Source organism: Rhea pennata, chromosome 2, assembly GCF_028389875.1.
Source record: "Rhea pennata isolate bPtePen1 chromosome 2, bPtePen1.pri, whole genome shotgun sequence".
Lineage (NCBI taxonomy): Eukaryota > Metazoa > Chordata > Aves > Rheiformes > Rheidae > Rhea > Rhea pennata.
The window spans coordinates 119,334,411-119,352,764 of NC_084664.1; the positions used below are offsets into that span (position 1 = coordinate 119,334,411).

Here is an 18,354-nt window from a genome sequence, read left to right on the forward strand (position 1 = left end):
ATCAGCAAACTTGCTGAGGAGGCACTCTGTCCCCTCATCCAGGTCACTGATGAATGAGTTGAACAAGTTGGGACCCAGTACTGAGCCTGGGGGACTCCACAAGCCACAGGCCTCCAGCTAGACTCTGCACCACTGACGACAACCCTCTGAGTTCTGCCTTCCAGCCAGTTCTCAATCCACCTCACAGTCCGCTCATCTAACCAGTCTACTCATCTAACCCACACTTCCTGCGCTTGCTTAGGAGGATGATATGGGAGACAGCATCGAAAGCCTTGCTGAAGTCAAGGTACACAACGTCCACTGCTCTTCCCTCATCTACCCAGCCAGTCATGCCATCATAGAAGGCTATCGGATTAGTTAAGCATGATTTCCCCTTGGTGAATCCATACTGACTACTCCTGATCACCTTCTTTTCCTCCATATGCTTGGAGATGACATCCAGATATCCAAAATAATCACTCAAGATTATTCAGATAATCCAGATATCCAGAATAATTACTCTGAATAAGCTTCATTGTGGATAGAGAGAGAATAGGCCTGGTAAGCAAGAAGTAAGTCTTTGGAGAAATTTAGATGGTTTTATCAGAAAGGTTGTGTTCACCTAGTGCCAGTTATTACAAAGAGCTAGTACTCTGTACATGACAATACAAATTCAGCATTTTGGAATGATAAGATTCCCCAAAAATTTAACTATTATAGTGAAACCTGAAGGAGCAGGATGGTTCCTCCTGTGTGGAGGCAGTGCTGACAACTATGTTGAGTTCAACAAGATAAAGGGAGTCCATCTGATTCCGTCCTTGAGTAGAATATATAGAAATTTCTGCTGGCTGTAACATTTTTCATACAATTCAATATTATGGAACCGGACCAAGAGTGAATAGAATATATGTGAGAAACAAGTTTAACTAAAGGACATGGTGAGGCAGATTATCAACAACCACCGGAGGACCCTAAAAGACCACCCAAGGGCAGGAATGCACATGTGTCAAAGACATTTACATGTCTGTTACATATGATAATGAAGTTCTCGGATAAGTAATGAAAACGTTGATAAATTCCCAGAAAAATGATGAATATGTATGCATTAGTTGTAGTTAATCTCTAAAACTAGATGCCTCGGCACGCACATGAGGTGGAGAGATCCCCCGTGTGTCCAGTGCTGTCATAACAAAGAATGTTTGCTTTCTAACATTGTAGAATTGTATGTAGAAGTTCAGATTACTCAGTTTTCAGAAACTGAAAAGCAAAGCCAAATGAAGTTAGATTAATACATGGATAAATAACTAAAGAGAGGTGAAAACCCTGTTCTAATCACGGAGATCCTAGAGAGAATCCAGAAGCAAAAGCAGAAACAATTCCCAGAGCTACTGTACACTGGCTGAGGGTCTAGCTGTTACTCTTTCTGTTTAACTGTTACTCTGTTTAGCTGTTACTCTGAGTTTAGCTGTTAGACTCTAGCACATCTTTGCTGACCGTATACAATTTTTTGGTTTTCTAAAGGTTAATAACAAAGCACATTTTCATAGGAAAAACTAAAAGTGTATCCCAACTGAATTTGAAAAAAGAACCAGTTCAGAGGAGACATTTAAAACTGAAAAACAAAATGTACTTTTATGGATTTGTGTTGCTAAACTGTTTTGTTTACAAATTAATAAATAAAATGTAAAACTCACTTGTAGTAGATACTCACTGTGGAAAATGTATGCAAAGCTACTCAGCTGTGAAGGTGAATTTGCCAAGAGAAATATTTAACGAATTTACAATCAACTGAGCTATTAAAATAGATGAAAATACATTTTTTTCCCTGTTATCTGTATGTATAATAATTTCAGAAAATGCACGAAGTCAAGGCTTTGCGAGCATTTTATCACTGAGGATGTTGCTGGTAGCAGCTCCTGGCATTTTTCCGGTTCAAGTACTACTACAATATGGTTCCAATAACTAATAACATAAACATAAACATAAGTATAAATAACATAAATAAAAATATTTGGCTGACTACATAATTTTCCTTGGCAATGTTACCTGTCAGGTCTGGTGGGCAAGGCTATAGCAAACAAGAAACAAAATACCATACAAAGAAAGAAGAAATCTGTCACACTTTTATCAGATTCCTTTTGCCTGTCAGTTTTATAAAGATAGAAAAGTATGTAACCTGTAGTGTTACCACTCTAGTTCAAAGAAAAAGACTGTTTTATCAACAAATTGTCTCTGTTCATCTTGTTCACACAAAGATACACCTTCTGCAGCTCCAACCTTCTATCTCAGTAGCCTCTTACATGAAATACAAGGTTTCCTTTCACCTGAATAGAAATAGCTATCAATAGCTCTCTTTACATGGAATGGACCAAGAACATTCTTACTCCAGTAAGAGAATTTCTAGGATTTCTGCTTGTTTTATCTTGTTTTATTTCTGCTGAGTTTAGGATCAATGCAGAATTTGAATTTCCCTTATACAGTTCATAAAACATTTGTTTTAATGTTCAGCATACCATTAATGGCATAAAGGAAGCCACTTTCCAAAATGCTGTTGTAGTTCAGTATAGTTTGTACCAAGGCATGTTTGGCAGCTTGTCTCAACAAAAACTGAATGAGAGCCAAAGTGCATCTTTCAACTGGCTTTATGCTTTTAATACAATTGTATAAAGAATAAATTGTAAAATAATTAATAAAAGCACATTTATGAAGTTCTTTCAATTTGGAGATTCTAAAATACTTAAAAAAGCAGGTCTATCTGATTAGTTTCTTTATAAAGTGGGATGGATGAAAAGCTCCAATGACTTGTCCAACACTATGGCACAGCTTGGAATGGAAACCACATCTTCACTGATACGAAACAAAGGTCAAACGTACCTTTCTTTAATCCTCTAGGGACATTTCTGAATATATTTGTGTCAGTTCCAACACCTGAAATAAAAGATCATGATGTATTTTTCAAAAGGCTTTTCCTATGCACAGGGCATTCAGTCATCCCAAATATTTGGATAGTTTCATAGTGAACAACTTCAGTGAAGTTTACCCTTATTAAAAGTCAGCTTAGTTTTAAACCAGATCAGTTTATGAGTGCCAGCACAAGGGCGGAAGCGGCTTACAGCATTAAACAAGGGTCTAGTTGTGGGATGGAAACAGATGGGAAAAATGGAGTAAGATTGCTTCTTTTGGTGGCAGTCATTTCATGATCATTTTAAGTCATACATCAAACTACAAACCTTGCTGTTAAGTGTTTACCTTAGGTCATCATTTTATATATGCCAGTATTAGATGTAATTTGTAAACTGAATACAAAACTGCAGTGCTTTACCTTTTCCGGATGAAAGACAAGAGGGTCAAGATTTTACAGAAAAACAATGAAACTAGTAACAGTCAATCTTACAAAGGAAGCTGATGCCATTTTCCCTCTGTATCACTATAATTATAACAATCTTGAAAAGGCATGTTTTGAATTGTGACATGCTGTTGAAAATCTTTGGCAGAAAGCTAGGGGACTTTTGGAAAACAAGTGAGCAGGATTTATTGTATATTAAAAATATCAGTCACCTCTCTGGTTACTGATTTGAGATCATCCTAATTACCAGAACTTAAAACAAAATGGACTAGTACAGAAGCCCCCCCCCCCAAAAAAAAGCCATTTAAAAGGTATTGACAGTGTTTAAGGGAAAAAAAAATCAAGATGTAATGGAGAAAAATCTTATCTTTTTAGGTACTGTAGCTTAAATGAATTAATTACTGTTTTATTTCATAGGAATTGTAGAGCATATATTCATGCTTTTTCACAGCCCCCGTCCTACTATACCAAAGTTGTCAAAATAGAGCCACAGTCTATGGATCTAGTCTAAAAGAAGAAAATGATGGGCTTGTTCATCTCCGAGATGAAGCGCCTGACTGTGTACCTGTCACAAAGGAGAAGGTCTCATAGAAATTCAGTCACCCCACAACTGCGGTATCTTGGTTAAATGTCTTGGCTCACACTCCACAACACTTGTTCTCCTTTTACTACAAAATCTCCACGGTTAAGCTTCGATTTTTCCTTCACCCCCCCCCCCCCTCCATTGGCCAACCCTTGTACGCTACTCTAGATGCTGAATAATGCAGCCTTGTTTTCGCCGCTGACATCCTCAGCAATTAAATAAATGCTCTGACAAATGCCTATCGCGTGCCCTTCATCTTATCACAGTCAATTACTTAAAAAAAAAAAAAAAAAAAAAGTTTTTGCCAAAAGCTGGTCTCGGCTCGCAGCGGGGCCCCCACAGCCGCCCGCCTCTTGACGCGGGCACGGAGAAGGCGGCGCTCACTGACCGTTGCCCCCTCGGCGGGCGGAGGCGCGCGCCAAGGCCGCCCACAGCGCAGGCGCGCCGCCCGGCTCGCAGGGGCGGGGGAGCGGCGGCCCTTAACGCCTTCGCTGCCGGCGCCGCGAGCGGCGGGCGCGCGCCTGCGCGGTGCCTGCGCGGCGGGCGGCGGTGCGGCTGCGCGCCTCACGGCGAGCGGCGGCGGCGGAGGCGGCAGTGGTGAGTCTCCTGCGGCCCGGCGGCCATTTCGGGGTGCCGCCAGGGAGCTGCGCGCTCCCTTCTGCTGTGGGGCGGGCGGCTCGTAACGCGCTTGCTGCGCCTGAAGCCGCGGATCGGCGGCGGGGCAGTGCTGGCGTTGGGGCTGTCCGGGGAGGTAGTCGCTTGTCCGTGTAGTCCGTCCGTAGCGAAAGGAGAAGCGGGTTAGAGCCGGGGCCGCTGCTGGCGGGAAGACCCTGGGCTGCGGGCCTTCAGTAATCTTTGGTTATTCAGGAAGCTACCCCGTTGAAGAGGAAGTTCATATATATATAAGACACCATTAGTGTTACCAGTGCTTTATGGAAAATAAGGAAACTGTATTTAGTGCCATTCCGTGGCACTAGACCCAGTTCTGTGTCCTGGCAAGTTATTTGTGTCTTTATATAATTCAACCTACTCTGAAAGCTGTAGTAGATAAAGAAGGTTATCAGTGTAACTGAGACATTGGACCATACGCGTTTTACATAGCTTTTATTTAGCCATCTCTACCTGTGTTAGGTCCAAGACTAAGAGAGGCTATGTCTGTTAGATGAGTACTGTTAAACTGGGAATTTGTGGACCGTGTTGACTGCAATGTCTTTTTGATGCTTTTCAGTGCTGTTTTTGCATGCACATGTACCTAACCTGTGTGAATTTGCAAGATTGGTCAAATTTGGTCCTCACTTCCCAAAGACTGACTCACCTGGGTAGGAATTATCCAGAAGGCATCTGGAAGGGCTAGGTCTTGAAATGGAAAGAGACTTCCCAAATTCAGAATACCATTGTGTCATTATATGAATTTGTGGAAATGTAGTAGAAAGGCTGTATTGCTCACACAAGTAGAGATATATGCAAGATATAAGAGCTTATATTGCTTCATAGTATTTAAGAATGTAAAGGGCACTAAAATAACTGGTTTCTTGTATTTTTTTTATGTAGAATCAAAGCCATTTTGAAGTTATATCTGGAATAAACCCCTAGAACAAGGCACAGAGGATTAAGCCACAGAAAGTATAGTTTTTGGTTTTGCTCCCCTCTAATTAAGGATAATCAAAGGCATTTAAACCATGCTTAAAATAGACTATACCATGCCTGCAATCATCTGCAATAAGTTGTAGTGAAGATTCCAGTATTTTTTTAAGCAAACAAGCCCTGAGTTGTGCAGTGTATCTAAAAATGTCCTTGTGTGTAACTACACAACTGCTTTTCAAAGATTTCATGTACACTGAAGTCCATGTCTAAATATAGCATTTAGCAGGCATATTTCTTTAAATGTTGATGCTATCTCTGTTGATATTTTTGTTAGATACAGATATTCACAAAACATAGGAAAAAACCCATTAAACCAGACAAAGTTTAAAAAAATTTTTTTTGATAGACTCATCCACAGTGAGGAATAGGACAAACTACATTCAGCAAAGCAAAAACATTGCAATCCAAGGGACTGCAGTCCAGAGGAGAGTAAAGCAATTAGAATTTGTTAATATAGCCATAATTATTTATATGTTAATGTGTCTTTTAGGCTAAGAAAAGATGGCTGATCCTTGGCAGGAATGCATGGATTATGCAGTTGCTTTAGCAAGGAAAGCTGGGGAAGTAAGTATAAACTAAATAGTACTGTTATTTAATGATAATAATATGTTTACAGCTTTTAAAGTTGTTTTGCTGTTAGATATTACTCTGTGGAATATTTTGTCAAAAATATAAATTAGCGCAATCATTCAGTGATGTTCAAAATTGGAGCATCTTCCTTGTTCTCATCTTGGTCAATTTAAGAAAACGGTTTTACATATTTCTTTGGACTAGAATCTGATAAAAACTAAGGAATATCTTTTATTCTTTAAATTTGATTTTTAAAATGATCTGGGAATTGTGATAAACAACATCTGTATTTTATCCATAGAAATGTACCTGTCTAATTTACTTTTTGATCATCTGAACAGTTTCTCTGTAGCATTATTTTACCTCTTTTGATCAACTTCTTTATTCACTGGCTTATTCTTGGTGCAACATAAATTACTGTTTTCTGTTTATGAAGGCTGCTTTTCTTACATAAATAAGAAACACCTCTCTGTGGCAGTACTTTGCCTGTTTGTGGTCTCAAATGGCTTAGAATAAGAAAGAGAACTTGCACATCTCAGCAAAGCCTGGGTATAGAATTGATTAGCAGGTGTTCACTTACTCTAGTAGTTCTGCTGGCTACATTTGAATGCTCTTGCAACAGACAAGATGGCACATGTACCAATTTGGTTCTCAGGAGCCACAGAACCTCTAGAACATCATAGTGTAGAAGCCCTTCCAATCAACTTATTGGGATTGAGTCTCACACAAAACTTTTTTTAGTTATAGTAAAATTATTTTCTGGGCTGTGAGGCATACATTCTTTATCAAGCTGATTTTCATAGTTCTTCAATCATAGATGCATGATCTGGCTAAAAATGGCTTGCTTAAGCTCAGCCTTTCATGTTTCTTTCAACTTATTGATAGTTAGATATATCAGTTTAAAACATGTCCTAGTAAAATGAAGTTCTATTTCATCTACGAATGGATCTTCCCATAGTGCTTAACTTTTACATGATCTGAAAACTTGTACTACTAGAGGTAAGGAATAGAAGCAGGGCTGAACCACAGCTCCTGCAGCCAAATCCATTTTGTGTCACTACTTGTAATGTGTTTTGTATGTGCAGTATGGATAATTACAGTAAAAATGATGCTCAGTATCTTGACAAAATGAGTATTTTCTGTACTGTTTATGAAGAAAGCTTTTTTCTTTTTTTAACAGATAATCCGTGGTGCGCTGAAAGAAGAAATATCTGTTATGACTAAAAGTTCACCAGTAGATCTAGTGACAGAAACGGATCAAAAAGTAGAAAACTTCATTATATCTTTGATAAAAGAGAAGTTTCCTTCTCACAGGTACAGGTTCTTATTGATATGTTTCTGATAAAAGAAGGGGTGAGGTGACTAGAAGAACAAAATGAAAAGTTTCTAATTTTGTTTGATAACATTTCAGTATGTTTGACATGCTAAAATTTTGCAGAATGCTCCTATGACTTGAATGTATCAAATATTTCAGAGTAGTAGCAGGTCAAAGTTTTGCCCAAATGCTTCCAAATCAATTGCTAGCTAATTTTGCAATTAATTTAGAGGACTGCAGTAGCAAAAAAAGTCAGGGATCCAACGGTCCGGGATCTACTGATAAAAGTTTAACTTTGTTCAAAGTTCATGCAGAAAGTTGCTTCCAGTTGAGCCAGGTGTAAATAAATGCTTGTTCACTGGTGTTGGATAATCAAAGGTGGCTCAAAGATATTTGGAACCCAAACTTCTCTTTTGTTTGCTGTAGAAGCTAACATACCTTGAACATCCAAACAGACTGGGTCCCATGGTTCTGAGTGGGCCTTCAGTTCAGGTTAGCAAATCTCAACCAATATAAGAACATAAAATTTTCTAGAAAGAAAATGACATCTTTTGGATCTGTATTACTGGGTCTCACAGATTTTTTTTTTTAATTGCTCAATCTTTCTTTTTTTTTTTCAGAAATATAAAATTTATCCTCCAAGAAGAAATCTATTTTAATTAACTGATTGTCTTTCCTATTTTGATGTAATGGCTCAAGTTTAGTAGTTTTCTTAAGCTGGGTTTGCTAATTTTTATCGTATTTTCTTGGAGATGTTCTCATTGTAACAGTGTGTGTGAAATATAATAAATAACACACAAAATTAGAAAAACAGAAGTGATGCAAAATATCAGTTACTTTGCCAAATCTGTGTAAACATAAAAACTAGTGGAATGACCTTGAAATAACAGTTTCTATGACACTGATAAACATTTGAAAGTATTTTAAAACATTTTTTTTAAATTGGATAATTGGTATCACATTAGACATACTTCTTTTGAATTTCTCCTTCTGTTGAATTTTTCATTCACCTGAATAATTTTTCTGTCTGTCTACCTTCAAGATAATTTACTTTTCGGGAACATTGTTTTGTTCTGAGTTATCTTATCTTTCCCAAACATAAAACTCCTAATATTAAAGGGATTTTGTTTCTTTAATTTTAGCAGTTTTTCTCATATTGGCAGTTCTTGGAGGAAAATAATATTCTGATTTTGTTATAGACTTTTCATGGGTTGAGTAATATGTTAACAACATGGAAAAGGTATAGAAGAGAATTCCACATACTTGTGTTCATCCCAGTAATTTTTTTAATTCAAAGCAAATAGTTTAGTGATCAAAAAAATCATGAAATTTAGTTTCCTGTGGCACTGTGCTTTGTGTATTCCTTGGATTTAGTAGTATAGTAGAGCATGCACTCTGCCCTCCGCTTCAAGAGGAGCTCTGCTTTGGATTTCATCCCTTTACAAAGTCATCTATTTTTTTTTACTCTTGTAAAACTATGAGCCTCCTGCTAAGAGGGGCAGGAGGCAGTGAAAACCTACCCTTGATGGAGGAGGGTCAGCTTAGGGAACACTTGCAAACTAGACATACACAAGTCCATGGGACCTGCTGAGATGCACCCATGAGTACTGAGGGAGCTGGCTGATGTCATTGTGTGGCCAGTCTCATTTATCTTTGAAAGCTCTAGGTGACTGAGAGAGATTCCAGAGGACTGAAATAAAGCAAACGTTACCTCTGTCATCAAAAATGACAAGAAGGAGGATCCATGAAACTACAGGCTGATCAGTGTCACCTTGATCTCTAGGATGGTGATAAAGCAACTAATCCTGGGTACCATGTCTAGATATGTGAAGCACCAAAGTGGGATAGGTATAGTCATCACGGATTTACAAAGGGGAAATTGTGTTTAACCAACCCGATAGCCTTCTATGAAGAAATGAAGTTTGGTGTCTGAAGAGAGAGCAGTGTTGTTTATCTTGACTTTAGTAAGGCTTTTGATGTTGTCACCTGTAACATCATTATAGACAAGCTGATGTAGGACGGGCTAGATAATGTGGTCAGTGAGATGGACTGAAAACAGGTTGAAATGCAGGGCTCAGACGGTTGTGATCAGTGGCACATAGTCTAGCAGGAGGCCAGTCATTAGTGATGTCCCCCAGGGGTCAATACTCAGTCTAATACTGTTTAACATCTTCATTAATGACCTGAACAGTGGGACAGAGTGTTCTGTCAGCAGATTTGCTTATAGTACAAAACTGGGAGGAGTGGCTGATGCACCAATGATTGTGGCACTGCTCAGAGGGACCTCGAGAGGCTGGAGAAATGGGTGGAGAGAAACCTCATGAAGTTTCACAAAGGGAAGTGCATGGTCCTGCACCTAGGCAGAAATGAACCTGAGCACCAATACAGGCTGGGGATGATTCAGCTGAATAGTAGTTTTGTGGAGAAGGATCTGGTGGACAACAAGTGGAGCATGGACCAGCACTGTGCCCTCATGGCAAAGAAGCCAGTGGCATGCTGGGCTGCATTACGAGATTGATGCAGCAGATTGATGAAGATGATCCTTCCTGTCTACTCAGCACTGGCGAGACACATTTGGAGTGCTGTGTCCAGTTCTGGGCTATATAGTAGAAGAAGGGATGGACATACTGGAGTGGGTCCACTGACAGGCCACAAAGATGACTGAGGGAGACTGAAGCATGTCTCATGAGAGGAAGGGCTGAGAGAGCTGGGACTGTTTAGCCTGCATAAGAGAAGGTCAAGGGAGGATCTTATCAATGTCTGTATCAAGTATCTGATAGGAGAGAGTAAAATAGATAGAGGCAGACTGTTCTCAGTGGTGGTAACAGGATGGGAGGTGATAGGCACAAACTGAAAAGCAGGAAATTCAGTTCAAACATAAGAAACAACTATTTCACTGCAAGGTTGGTTGAACAAAGGAACAATCTGAGAGGCTGTGAAGTCTTCATTCTTGGAGATACTCAAGACCCAACTGGATTTGGTCCTCAGCAGCCTGCTCTAGATGACTCTGAGCAGAGGGGTTGGACCAAATGATCTCCAGAGGTCCCTTCCAACCTCAACTGCTCCATAATTGTGTATTCTACCCCCAAAGTTGATAATGCTGTTACTGGAAAAAAAAAATCCTAAAAACTTCAATGTTTTGGCTATTGAGTTACCTTAATGGAATTAAAGATCTTTTTCCCTTACTAAGTGTATTTCTGACATAATGAGTAGTAGTAGAAGCCTGTTCAGTTACTAGATACAGTTGGTACTTTCCAACCAAACTTTATATTTCTCAATTTTACATATGCATAATTGATGATATAAAAACTATATGTGACTTTCCTTTAAAAATTTTAATTCCAAGGACAGTATTGTAATTCAGACATTTTGAACATTTTTTTCATTGTTTTTAATGTGTTTCCTACTCTAGTTTCATCGGAGAAGAATCTGTTGCAGCTGGAGAAGGCAGCATTTTGACAGCTAATCCCACATGGATTATAGACCCTATTGATGGAACTACCAACTTTGTACACAGGTTCAGCTGTCATCTTTTATGTTAGCAACTTAAGCTGATTACCTTTTTTGTTTCTCCAGTTCTGTGAGAGCAAAGCTTTTTCACTTTTAAATAGCTTTAAAAGCGATACCATGAACTCAAGAATAGTCACAAATTGCTGTTTGCTTTTTGTTGAGAACTGTTTTGCAGTTTTTGTTACCATATTAGTATTTCTGTAAGTATTACAATACTCTGTAACCAATAGCAGACATCTGCTTTACACAATGAAAGTCCTGGGTTCAAGCCCCAGTGGAACCAGCACCAGGAAATCTTTCGGACATTGGACTAAATGATATCCAGAAGTCCTTCCAACCTTACTGATTCTGTGATTGTGTGACTTGTACTAAACAGCAGGAATCAACAGCCTTTGACAGAGATGCTAAAAATAGGTGGGCAGATTTTTAACAGTAGTGCAACAGGACTGGGAATTAAGAACAGCATCTTCAAAGAGATATTGCTGGGAGGCTATGACAGTTCTAGTTCTGGTTTCCAAAAAACTTCACTGAGATCTAGGAACTGCTACTATGAAGAAAAATGAGGTATCACTGGCAAACTATCTAGTGGTATTTTGCATCAGGATGAGGAAGGAGTTCTCAGAGTAATGCTGACTGCCTGTCCCCTGACTCCTTAAGGACTTCTGGCCCTGACAAGCTCTGAGCATACCTGATTCCAGTATTGCGATGACTGCTGCTATATGACGTGCAGCTTTAAACAGTTGCCAAATCCAGCTAAATAGCATTTTTGTTCAAAAAGCTTCAATAAAGTATTTGATGAGTTTAGTAAAATATTATAATTTTTACAGATTTTAATTTGTTTGAAAAGCTACAAGAAAATAATCCATTTTACATTTTAGAGACTTAAAATAATCTGTAATTTTTACAGACTGTAATTACAGTAAGTTTTTTGATCTGCAAATTTTTAAAAAAGTATGTTTTTAGTGATTAACCAATTAATTTTAGACTTAGTAAAATTGGGGTGCAGCACATACACTGTGCTATACTGGGTCCTATATACTTGTATTTCTTGGCTAAAAGAGATGACTGTTCCTAATCCAAATGTAACAGGCTCAGCTTCAGTGAGTGGAAATTGTGCAACTGTGATCAGTATCATTTGGTCTGTTTTCACAATGAATGGTACAAGTCCCAGAAAACCAGTATTGCCTAAATATTTAATGAATCTTTTCTTTTTAATATGCTTGACATTTAAATGAAGATTGCTTTTAATAAATGTAAACATGGTAATGAAAGAAGCATAGTATCTCTCTGTAAAATAGTGAAATGTTTTGTTTTGTAGGTTTCCATTTGTGGCAGTTTCAATTGGCTTTGTTGTAAACAAAGAGGTATACTTTTTATTACTTAATATCTAATTAAGCAAAACCAAATTAATTTTGTGTTGCTAGCTATCATTAAGATCTGTATTTTCAAAGCAGATAGAAGGAAGGGGAAAAACACTCAAGGTATCTTTACTGTTTTCTTGCAGATAGAATTTGGAATTGTGTACAGTTGTGTAGAAGACAAGATGTACACTGCTAGGAAAGGAAAAGGTGCATTTTGCAATGGTCAGAAACTTAAAGTATCAGGCCAAGAAGGTAAGCTGAACTGGGTAACTTATTTTAATAATTCTGTATGTTTTGCAAAATGATACACCAGCAGTTTTACATTTGGGTATATTTCTCTTTCTTATCATGTTATTTTGTTTTGCAAATACAAGGTTTTATTGAAATGCATTATATTTTATATAGTATTTGTTTTGAGGAAACAGGTTTTATTTTCTTTGATGAATATATAACACTTGTGATCTTTGCAGAATTAAACTCAGCAGCTGGAAATTGTATTCCCTGTGTGTCTCTTTAAGTTTTATTTTATTCCTTGTATGTCTGTATTCATTCTGTGATCATTTTTGAAGACTGTAATGAATCTACCAAGCAATTTAACTTCTAGTTATGAACTAGCATTGGTTTAAATCTTATCAGGATCACTGTTGTATACTTACTACCTTATATAAAGGAAAACCAATGCTTGATTTGGGACTTCTACGGGTTTGAGAGCTGTTCTTATTGTTCTAACAATATAATTTTATATAGCAATGACTTCAGTTAAAGCATATACACAATTAAACCATATCATGCTTTGTTAATTTTATCTTTTCCTGTCACTTTTCATATAAGAATTTTTTTATAAGTTCAGTCATGTAATATTAAATACTTCAATTTTCTTCTTAGTCTGACAAGAGAACAATGAAGTAAACTTTGCTTGAATTTAAATCGCATACCTAATTACTGTCATTATGTAAGTTACACAGTTTGAAAAGTGAGGTTTTATTTCCTTTCCAGACATTACAAAATCCCTTTTAGTAACAGAATTGGGATCAAATCGTGATCCAGAGACTATAAAAATAATTCTTTCAAACATGGAAAGACTTCTCAGCATTCCTATTCATGGGTAAGATATTTCTTATTTTGATATTTACTGGTAGTGTTAAATATGAGGATTTCTGTGAAGAATCAGAATTTGCATACAGACATTGCATACATTTAACTTCTCAAAAATGAAATATGATTTAAATGTGATTGTCTAGTAGGCTCTCCAGAGAGACTTTGTGTGTTTAATTTTTTTCAAGCTGGGACATAATCATATGGCATTAAGAACTGAGGCATGTTTGGTTTTGTTGGGCTAGAAAGTGTGGTGTTTTTGTATTCAGTCTTTTAACTAAAATTTTTTGTATTTTTGTAGAAACACACAAGGAGTAGTAGGAACTTCATAAAGATCAGCTATGTTAAATTAGAATGGCTATCTTCAATAATTTAGTTTTGCTGTAGTAAAGAGAGAAATTTTTTTTAATGCATCAGGAGACAAAAATCTTCCTTTCCGCTCCATATAAATGTTTGAATTTATCCAAGTAGTTGAAATTGTCCACAAACTAATATTATTTTAGCTACATTCCTCTTTTTTTTTTTCCCCCTTTACATTTAAAGTAACATTTACAAACTATATTAAAGTCAAGCAGATTTATTTCTGGAAATTTGCTATAATCAGAGGACTCTTTAACATACTTAAATAGAGAATGAGTTATGTGCATTTGTTTCACCACAATGTCCTATCACATTTTCTCTTGCTTAGTTCATTTGCGTATGATGCTTTTATGCTCTGTATGGTTTCCACAATGTTTATGCACAATGTTTATGACTGTCTTGGGAACTGCTCTCAATTAAAAAACAACTGTATCTCCTGTAGGATTAGAGCTGTTGGTACTGCAGCTGTGAACATGTGCCTTGTGGCAACAGGTGGTGCTGATGCCTATTATGAAATGGGAATTCATTGCTGGGATATGGCAGGGGCTGGAATCATTATTACTGAAGCAGGTGGAGTGCTGCTAGATGTATCAGGTAAATGCATGGGCATGCATAATACTCCTGTGTCCTTTTAAGCAGTAATTGGGAGCAAAGCGTAGCTGAAGTGAGAAGGTAAATGCATGGGCATGCATAATGCTCCTGTGTCCTTTTAAGCAGTAATTGGGAGCAAAGCGTAGCTGAAGTGAGAAGGTAGATGTTTTTCAGTCCTCCTCGTAAGTTAGCAGTATTGAGCAGCTCAGCTGGTTAGAACATTGTGCTAATAATGCCATAGGTCGCAGGTTCAATCCCCATATGGGCCACACATTTGGGGGTTGGACTAGCTGATCTCTAGAGATCCCTGCCAACCTTACCAATTCTGTGTTCATCTATTTCTGTCGTATATTTATTGAGAGCACTTGTGACATCTCAGGAATCGTTTGCCTTTCTATCAGGAGCAGTGTTTCTATCCAGTTAATGGACAAAGAGAGAGGCAATCATTTGCTCTTAAGCTTAAAAGACACTTCTCATCTTCTGGACTGAGCACCTAGAAGAGAAGTAAAAGTAGCATCACCTCATAAGTAGAAAAGAGTTAGTGTACTCCAAGGAGAATTTAAATTTAGCTTGTATTGAGATACCTGTTGAGTTGAAATGTATTTTTGTCCAGGGAAGAACTTGACCCTGAATGGTAATACCAGTCTGTTAATGTATCACTTGTATTTGATTTTTACTCATTTTCTTACCAACTTTTACTTTTTAAGCGTATAAGCTAGTTATTGTGCTTGCTTTGATTTTTAGGTGGACCATTTGATTTGATGTCTCGAAGAATAATTGCTGCAAGCAGTCGAGCTGTAGGAGAGAGAATAGCCAAAGCACTTCAGATAATTCCTCTAAAACGGGATGATGCAACAAATTGAATACCAAAGCTACAGCTTAAATGTATTGATACAATGGTTGTCTCATAATCTCATATACTTGTAATTCTATACCATGAACCTGATAAAAACAGGATAAATGGGGTAATCTTTCGCTACTGATAGTTTAAGGTGCGACTGTCAAGTACTGTTTTGAGACTAGACCAACATAGTGGTGTTACTAAATAATTAGAAGTAAATTGTACTGTTAGATATTTTGTTTCATATCATAATTGCATAAAAATCTGTAAAATGAAATGTATAAGTAATATTTTAAGTTTTATATTATACTGGAAGACATAGCAAGAGACTTTTTTAAAATGAAAAATGTGTAGTTCCTTAAGTGACAAAATAATGTTTATTATCTTAACTACAAAACTTCACATTTGGTCCTGAATCTAGAAATACCAAGGCATTATTATTATCCAATGTCTCTTCCTTTTTCTCTTGTCTGTTAGTTCTTCAGTGTGATCAGCTTATCTGTTTCTTCAGTTTGTTCCTGTATTTGCGGGTAGATCATATATTTCCAAACTTTATTTAGTTGCTATTAGTTTGGGCTCTAATTTATAGTCTTTGTTACCCACTAGTGTTACTTACTAGTCCTTGTCTTTCTGATCATTGTCATGCATTACTTCTTGTAGATAAGAGATCAGAGACTAGATTGTGTTGATGTGCCTATTGCATTTGCAAATTTATTACAGTAGAAAAGTAATAGATCATTGTGCTAAAAAATTAGGTGCTTGTCTCAGGAATAAGTTTTGAGCATACTGCCTATCAACAAATAGGTTTATACAAAATTAAAATGAGGTACGATTGGAATTTGTTCATTGGAATCAGCTGATATCACTTGTCAGATATGATTTCCAGTAATCTGATTTGGATATCTTCATGGAGGAGGATATCTCAAAGTTTAAGAAATTCTTAAAATCTAAGAGAGTTTTCAGTAAATCAAAGAACTGGGAGGGAAAAAAAAGCCAAAAGTCCAAATTTTATGCCTTACTTATTGTGGTTTCTGTCAGTGACCGAACAAGATCAGGTTTCCGTTGAGTTACATTCTCTACAGGCGCATGAGAGGATGTATACCTAGATCTGAAGAGATAAATCTAAGAAGTCTTAGTAATTTAATTCTTGATGTTAATTGTTGTAAATGCACAAAACCATACTGTGGGTGGTTCTTTACATTTTTGTTTTCAAGCTTTTTAAAAGTATCAGTGTAGTGTTCAAATAAGTAGTGCACTTTAAAAAACTATTTAACTTAATCAGTTTTTGCACTATTTTCTGTGTCTAAAATTTTCAAAGAAAGGTCATTTAACTTTGGTCCACTCCAGGCATGACAATGCTTTGGAAAATCTGGCTTTATATATTGATGTTCCACTATTTGTTTTTATTTTGGAAGATGATGGATGTTCTCTGTCTTGAAGTTCCAGCGGATCTTCTATAAATTTGAGTCTTCTGTATCAATTAATTTTTTTGCAGGTTTTGCAAAAATATTTCATTGAAATTGTATCTAATATCAGATGATTAACATTAATGAGATCAGCAACTGCCTGCTCTTCAAAGGTCAGTTTTACTTTTAAGGTTCCCATTGGTAAGAATTAGTAAGAATGCTCTTTTTGAGCATTTCATTATAGTTTTATTGTTATAATTGGTGTGGAATCGTTGTTTCATAATTCATTATTTTTTAATGTCTGCTGTATCATTTCCATGACTGTTGTGTAAAATACAAACTATACAGATTTTTTTTTGTTAAACTGATTTATTTTGTGAAATGGAGACATGTCTAAAAATACTTGAGGTGAGAATACGTGTTTGGAATAAATGCATGCTTTAGCAGTGGCAGCTCCAGATGTGCTTCCCTGCTTGACATTTGTCAGAGCACAATGTTGGATCCCAGCATGCTGGATTTATGAGCTTTAAGCTTTCTATCTCTGTGCATGAGTTGAACACTTCTTCTTCCTGACCTCTGGTGTACATAGATCATGAGCTGTTATCCTTCTGCAGAAATGGAGTTCTTTTTACAGCTACCCTATGTTTGAGAGTCAGTATTCGTACATCTGCCTATGAGGGTTAATCATACCCATTTTCAGAGTTCTAACACTATAGATTCTTGTCTGTAGTTTACTTTTGAGGAGTATCAGCTGGCTGAAGCATTTAGCTTTCTCACTGTTAGGTTTCCTAATGCTATTTAGGGGAAAAAATTACATTGAGTGTTATTTCCTGTTTTTGCTTTCTCAGTGTTAGCACTGAAGACCAGCTTTTTTTTTTTGTCTCTACAAATGGCAGCTTTTGTAAACTGGCGTTTGTGTCTGCTTGTTTTCCAATTTCAGTCTCCCTTTCAAGGGGATTAGAGATCCCTGTTGCTTGCTTGTTTGCTAAAGCATTATCCTTTCAAATAACTCTTCAGCTATGGCATCATGGGTAACTCTTTAGTCATGTGAAGGGAGCCCAAGCCATAATCAAGTTTAAAGGCATTTTATTTTTATATCTGGACTAGCCTGCAATCTTGGCAAAAATTAAACAGAAATAAAGACCACTGTGTAATCAAAGTACTTTTGATGGATTACATGTGAGGGGGATTCCCTTAACGGTCAAAACAATAGAATACCTGACTTTGTTGTGAAAGATAGAATGACAAAGTCAGTTGTCTCAGAACTGATGTTAACTTTTACATGATTTAGGATAAAGCTGTATGTTTACAAGATAGCTTTTGTTGGGCAATTCACGTCTGAAATAGGAAGGAAAATCAGTTACTGTTGATAGGATAGAATACTGATAGCATCTATGTATTTTGTCTATAGATTCTGTGTCAGTTAAGATCTGTTCTCATATGAAGACATCAGCAGTTCAGTATACAAGAAGCTGTCTTACATAGCTGATTAATGAGTAAAGTATAACTTCAACCAAGTAATTTTACCAGAATTTAAATCTTGACTCTGAGTTAAAAAAGACTTGAAGATTTACCATGCAAGGAGGAGGAGATCAGGCAGATAGATACAGCATCTGAAACATGAAAACATCTGAGAATAACTACTGGAAATCAAAAGACTATATGGGAAAATTTAACTGGTCACTTCATATCATAGTTGCTACAAGCCTGTTGATATTCTTTAAAAAAACAATCTTCAGAGTAGAGACACAGA

At 37.0% G+C, this 18,354-nt stretch overlaps 1 protein-coding gene across 1 annotated transcript; it reads left to right on the top strand.

Moving 5' to 3' along the window:
* The first annotated feature begins 4,434 nt into the window (after positions 1-4,434).
* IMPA1 (inositol monophosphatase 1) lies at positions 4,435-17,699 on the top strand. Its single transcript, XM_062568167.1, has 9 exons — positions 4,435-4,505; positions 6,043-6,116; positions 7,303-7,436; positions 10,850-10,954; positions 12,266-12,311; positions 12,452-12,560; positions 13,305-13,413; positions 14,206-14,357; positions 15,099-17,699. The coding sequence occupies exons 2-9, from the start codon at positions 6,054-6,056 to the stop codon at positions 15,215-15,217; spliced, it is 837 nt and encodes a 278-aa protein (XP_062424151.1). The 5' UTR covers positions 4,435-4,505; positions 6,043-6,053; the 3' UTR covers positions 15,218-17,699.
* The last annotated feature ends 655 nt before the right edge of the window (positions 17,700-18,354 follow it).